The sequence below is a fragment of the Nicotiana tabacum genome, chromosome 11 (assembly GCF_000715075.1).
Source record: "Nicotiana tabacum cultivar K326 chromosome 11, ASM71507v2, whole genome shotgun sequence".
Lineage (NCBI taxonomy): Eukaryota > Viridiplantae > Streptophyta > Magnoliopsida > Solanales > Solanaceae > Nicotiana > Nicotiana tabacum.
Window position 1 is genome coordinate 4,048,739 of NC_134090.1, and position 6,289 is coordinate 4,055,027.

A 6,289-nucleotide genomic window follows, 5' to 3' on the forward strand; every position below is an offset into this window, starting at 1 on the left:
CACTTGTTGAAGTTGAGCCTTTGCCAATTGGTTCATGGTGGTAGTCAACTTGGCTATGGCTTATCCATGGTCATGCAACTCTTTGTGAGGAAGAATCACATTGGGATCACCTTGTGGAACATTAGCCCGAGATTTCTACTCCAATGAAATATCCTCCATCTCATCCAAGATATCACATGCCTCCGCATAAGGCATCGTCATGAAGTTCCCACCGACAAGTTGATTCACTACATATTGGTTGGTTGTATTGATCCCCCAATAGAAAGTTTGTTGAATCACGTTCTCCGTCATATCGTTATTGGGGCACTCTTTCACCATTGTTCTATACCTTTTCCATATCTCGTGTAGTGGTTCATTGGGCTCTTGCTTGAATGCTAGAATTTCATCCCGAAGAATAGCCATGTACTAGGGAGAGAAGTACTTAGAAATAAATTTCTCCACTAATTCATCCCAAGTATGAATGGAATTATTTGGCAAATGTTCCAACCAATATAAAGCTTTCCCCCATAGAGAGAAGGGAAAAAGCCTTAGCCTCAAAGCATCCTCGGAGACATTTGTTTGTTCGCTCCCCCAACACGTATCTACGAACCCTTTCAAGTGTTTGTATACATTTTGACCCAGTGCACCGGTGAAGAACCCTCGTTGCTCGAGCAAAGTGAGCATCACGTTGGTTATTTGAAAGTTGTCCGCCCTAATACGGGGAGGGACTATTGCACTTGCTTACCCTTCATTCGGCAACACCCGGTGAGGAACCGCTCGTGGTGGAGGTGGGTTTGGAGAGGGCACATTGTCATGATGCACTCGTCCTCGTCTATTGGCTTGAGGTTCAAGAGGGACCTCATCTATTTGATCATCGTCAACGTCCACGTCCCCCAAAGCTATATTCCCGAGCTCATTATTTGCCATGATTGCACATACAATAACTCAACACGTTAGTAACAAGGAAGGAAAAGAAGATGTTCCTCAAAACACACCTAAATATATAGCTAACACCATTTTAGCTCCCCGGCAACGGCGTCAAAAATTGATCTCGTCCAATTTCACACCTCAATTCAAGGTTATGAAACGGTCGATTGCAATAATAATACCCAACAAGAGTCCGGGTTGATTTTCACAAGGAGCTATTTATTGGAGTTAGGAGTATATATTGTAATATGTGAGTTTGACTATCTCAAATTACACTTCCACAAATTTGGGTTGATTCTATGTCTAATTTAAATCTAAGATTGAAAAGTTGAGAATAAAACTAAGAGAATTGTTTTTGTTGTTTTTCAGGTTTTGTAAAAAGCCTAGGGTTATGACCATCACCTAGATGTTTACCTAATGGGATATAAACCTTAATACTTGTTTTATTGATCGGGGTGTATTATAGCTATCAACAGTTAATTACTCACTCAATACCTCTAGGTCAGAGGGTGATTTTGCCCAATTTGGCTTTCTCAAGCCCAAATGGATATTGCACAAAACGGTTGATAAAAGCTCAAGTCGGATTATTACTATCTCTAGGTTGAACCCTTTAATCAGGATTATTAATCTCTCGATTGACCAAATTGCTTATTAGTCAAGTTCTCCTAAACTAAGTCTCTTTCTCAAGTAGAAACCACAAATAGGCATGAACTATTATTTACAACTATTAATTTCACAAATTAAAGCATGAACAAAGCTAAATAATAAACACTCAACCATAAACAAACATTAAATTAAACACCCATAAGATTTACACACTAGGGTTGGGTCACAACCCTAGTAAAGATCTAGCTACTCATGCTTGAAATTGAAGACAAAGAAGAAGAAATGCTAGTTTTGTTTTAGGCAAATATACTACTAGGCATGCCTAGTAGTTATTTTATTAATAAAAAGAAAAAAGGAAACCACAACGAAAAAGTACAAATAAGGGGGCTAGCTACGGTAGTGTTGCCTCTATGTCTTGGCTATATAATCACTCCTCTGTGCCTCCATTGCCTTAATGGCAGCCTCATGTAAAGGATTATGGTGTAGCTGTCGGCAAAAGTCTCACGAGGGCATATAATCTCATAGCCGCTTGGATCATCCCAAAGGCATAGGAATATAGCACACACTTACTGTGCTATATCTTACCTTACAAATCCTATTGAGGCATGAACAACCTTATTTACTAGCAAACATGTAAAAAATAAGAACTAGCACGAACTAGATATTCTATGATCATCACAAAGTTTATAACATACTTTGTGATGATATTACAAATGATGATGCTTAAAAATTGATAGAATAAAAAAAGGTAAAAAATTGAGTCTTGCCCCTCATTATTCAACCTTGTTTACTCTTCAATTTGTAGATACTTGGTTTCTTCTTCAAACCTCTTCAATATGTATTCAAAATGCATGATTAAATTTTGGAACGGTTGGACCTCGTAGAGGTTGTTGCTGTAGTCATGTTTTGCTTTGCAACTCGCATTGGGAGTTGCCTAATGACAACTCCTTTCATATTATGTTGAACAATTGAGGCTTGAGATTTACCATTTGTGATGTTGTTCATACCCGAAGATTGTAGCCCTTGTGCACCTGCTTGTGCCATTGTTGAACCCAGTGAAAAAAGGCATTCACCTTCACTTTTCTTGTCATCACTATCTTCAAAATGAACTCCATCATCATCCTCTTCATCGTCACCTTGATCATCCCACAATTTTCTTTGTAACTTCCCTGTACTACCATTCTCTCCCAATGACTCCAAGGATTGAGAAGGAATCTCAATTGCCTACTTATTCAAAGTGACCAAAGGTTTCTTGGTCATAGGATTGTCATTCAACATCATAGCAACCTGAGTATCTTTGATGATTGTTTCCACTTGTGGACTGGAAAAATGTAATGTAGCATTATTCAGAATAGGAGTAGACACTGCATATTCCAATTCCATAACATCGATACTATCAGTAGTTCCTCTATACTCAAGCAAAGGTGTATTTTCTGGTTGCACAGCAGAAAAATGAAATGGTATAGCTGATGGAGTATTTACCGGTGCATAAAATTGTGCAGTCAGTTTTCCCCCTCAGAAACCAGAGAATTCTGTTTCATTGATGTTGACTTAGGATTTGCATTTTTAATGGACTGTTGTTGCTGTCCAATACCTGTGTTACTTGTTTGTTGTTGTTGTTTTTCACTGCTTGGAGCTTGGCCATTTGTTGTGGTTGCCTCATGATCAACCTGCTGCCCTTTCTTCCCAATATCTTCCGGATCTTGTTCATTCGCCAAAGCTTTGGATTGTTGCCCAAAATTGCCTCGACTGTCAAGCATCTGCCCAAAAACTTTAGTTGTTGAATGCACAACCTTTGAAGTAGCTTGATCCACATTTGTGTTCAATGTATCACTAGGTGTCAACACTGGAGGTGCGGCCTGCTCCTTTCCAACTGTTGATGTTATCTTATGATCAAGCTGGTGTACAGTCTTCTTTGGCCAATTAAAATTCCCAGCAGTAGTACCGGAGATTCCAAATGTTGCACTAGAGTCATTTCCATCAATTACAACAGTTGTGTGATCCAAAACTGTTTGATTACCAGTTACCTTAGTAACCTGCTTCCATTCCTGTATGTTAGTTGCACCAGCATTAGCAATGTCAATCTGGATAGCCTGAGCCTTTTGTTCACCAACATGATGCAATTCGTTTGAAGTGAACTGTCGCGCAGCAGACTGTTCCGAGTTTGCCTGCACTGTTAAACTGCTTGTGGTTTTTGGCTATGTAGCACCTCTATTATTTTTCTGCTTCTGTTCACGACCTGTAGCACTTGTGTTTCCAGTCACAACAGTTGCACCAGCAGTGGCATTATCAACATGAATAGCCGCTGCCTTTTGTTCAGCATCACGACTCAATTCCCTTGCACTGTCTACTCGCGCACCAGGAGACTTGGGCTTATGTTGCTCAGTGACACTACCTGGGGTCTTTGGCTGCTTAGTATATGATGTTTTATCTCGATCAACCTGCTTCTCTCCCATCCCAGTATCAACCAACATAGGTTCATTTTCCAAAACAGCAAAGGAGTTAGCAACAATTATGTTCGTTGAACCATTAATATTGTTTTTGTTAGGGGAAGATTGTGTGTTATTTACCCCGGACCAAACACTCTGGTTTGATCTAGTTTGAGAGGCAGATTTCAACAACTTTGCTGCGTCAAAGTTAGCTGCAACATTTTGTTCCCCAGCAGGAATCAAATCCCTTGAACTGAATGGTAGCAGCTCTTCATTTTGCCGAACTGTACCTGCTCCAATTCCATCCTTCTTATCACCTGATTCAAATGCACCAGCTTTGCTTGAAAAGTCAGCTCTTATCTCCTTCACTTCAGTTAATTTTTGCACAATAGTTTGGCCCTTTCTTCTAAATGTTTGGTGCCCAGCTTCCCCAGATTTTTGCCCAGCAGCTGGACCCTTAGAAGCAGTTGCTGAGGCTCGATCAATCTCATTACACAGGTCAGCTGAACGCACATCACCATTAGCATTCAATGCCCCAGTTGAAGCAATTTTTATTTCTGCATTCTTCAATATATCAGCTGTATCATCTGATATATGGTGTATATCCTCGATACTTACTACATCCTTCAAAGCTGGCATTTGCCTTTTTAAATTAAGCAATTGTCTCAAGTCCCCTTGAAACTTCTCAACTAACTTACCTTCCTTATCCAGTATCTCTTCTTCATTTTGCACGACAACATCTTTCTCACCTAGCTTGCTCGCTACTGCTTTTTCATTCAAACGTCGACATGTATTTTCATCATGTCCTTAGTGCTTACAATGGTTGCAATATAATGGTAGATTATCATACACAAAATCTTGAAAAACTTCAACCATTCTGCCCGTTTGTTTATCCAGAAATTGCAGCCTCAATTTGTCAGGTAATTTGTCCATTAAATCAAGGATAACCGTCACTATTGCAGTACTATGATGCGACTTTGTTTGGGTAGATTTGTCTATGGCTATAGGCTTGCCAACAACTGAAGCTATTGATAACAAAGCCTTCATTGCAAACAACTTCGTTGGCAAATTAGGCAAGGAGATCCAAACCACTGCCTTCGTCGTTTCCTCATTTACATTAAAACCAATAGACCATGGAAATATTCTGATATGGTGCTCCTTACCATTGTGTATAAAGCAGTTTACTGACCTCGCAAGTGAATTAACGAAGTCATCATGTTGATCCACCATAATAAGCAATTGTCTAGGTGCAAGTTGGCCGATGAAAGCTTGTCCTTTGATGCCGAAGATTTTCGGTAGTAGGCTCCTTAATGTGGATACATCTGGTGCGCTAAAAGAAAGTTTCACTACAATAGCTTGATGCAGACCCTCCTCCTTTACCAATTCTATCCGTTCATCCATTGAAAATTGAATTGTTAGAACTCCATGAATGACTTCAATAGCTTTCAACAAGTTTTGATTCAAAGTAGCAACTGCTTTTGGTTGAGACAATTGGGCGGCATACGTATTTTGTGTTATTGTTCAAATCGTCATCCTTAAAGCTCATTATTCCTGCAATGAAATCACTTGATTTTTGTCGGAGATATAGCTCTTGATCTGGAGAACTAACACTATTACTTTGGATTGGTAATTTTGACTCAGAATCATGCTAAAAAAATGCAGCTTGTCCGAGGCGATTTTCTACAGTAACAACGTTCTCATTTTGAAGATCTGCAGCAGCTAGATTTAAATTTGAAGATGAAACTAATTGGTAAAAGTGCGCAATATCTAGGGGGTTCTTTTGCGACTGGTACGGTGGCTCTTGGCCGCCGGACGCCGGAGCAGCGTCCATGAGACCACCCTGCGTTACTATAGCAGTGGGTCGCATTTTGAGAGCATTTTTTTCTTAGGGTTCCCTTCAATTGAAGTATTTAGTTAACCTTATATCCTCCAATCCTTTTTTATCAAATGCTTCCTTCTATAGTATTCTTTCTCTTAAGTTGTGAAGAAATGCTAGTTAAACTCATATTGCAAAATTAAAATGATAAAATCTATATTAAAATATTCCAAAATATGAAAAACTACTAAAATAAGTAAAGAAAAACGGCTATTGTAGTGGTTGATGTCAAAAGTTGACCTAAAATTGTGAAACTCGTCTATTTATACATGGCTGGAAATTTCAAACAAAAATACCCTTCGGGAGGTTCTGAGGCCGCACAATTCCATGTGCAGTCCACAGATTTCTTCAATCTTGTCAGGAAGTGGAGGTGTGCGGCTGCATAATTCTGATATGTGGCCTCAAGGCATCCTTTATGTGGTCTGCACTTTTACATCTGCGGCCGCAACTAGGTCTTTTGCGGTCCGTACTT

General features: G+C 39.5%; 1 protein-coding gene across 1 annotated transcript; it reads right to left on the reverse strand.

Annotated features, from left to right (window-relative positions):
• Positions 1 to 1,801: 1,801 nt before the first annotated feature.
• LOC142166193 (uncharacterized) lies at positions 1,802 to 5,857 on the reverse strand. The gene is made up of 2 exons (XM_075224692.1): positions 2,995 to 5,857; positions 1,802 to 2,833 (listed from the first exon to the last, which is right to left on the reverse strand). The coding sequence occupies exon 1, from the start codon at positions 4,578 to 4,580 to the stop codon at positions 3,711 to 3,713; it is 870 nt and encodes a 289-aa protein (XP_075080793.1). The 5' UTR covers positions 4,581 to 5,857; the 3' UTR covers positions 1,802 to 2,833; positions 2,995 to 3,710.
• Positions 5,858 to 6,289: the final 432 nt, after the last annotated feature.

Coding starts and splice junctions, on each gene's coding strand:
- LOC142166193 (XM_075224692.1), bottom strand. CDS start 4,580: ATGCCAGCTTTGAAGGATGTAGTAAGTATCGAGGATATACACCATATA.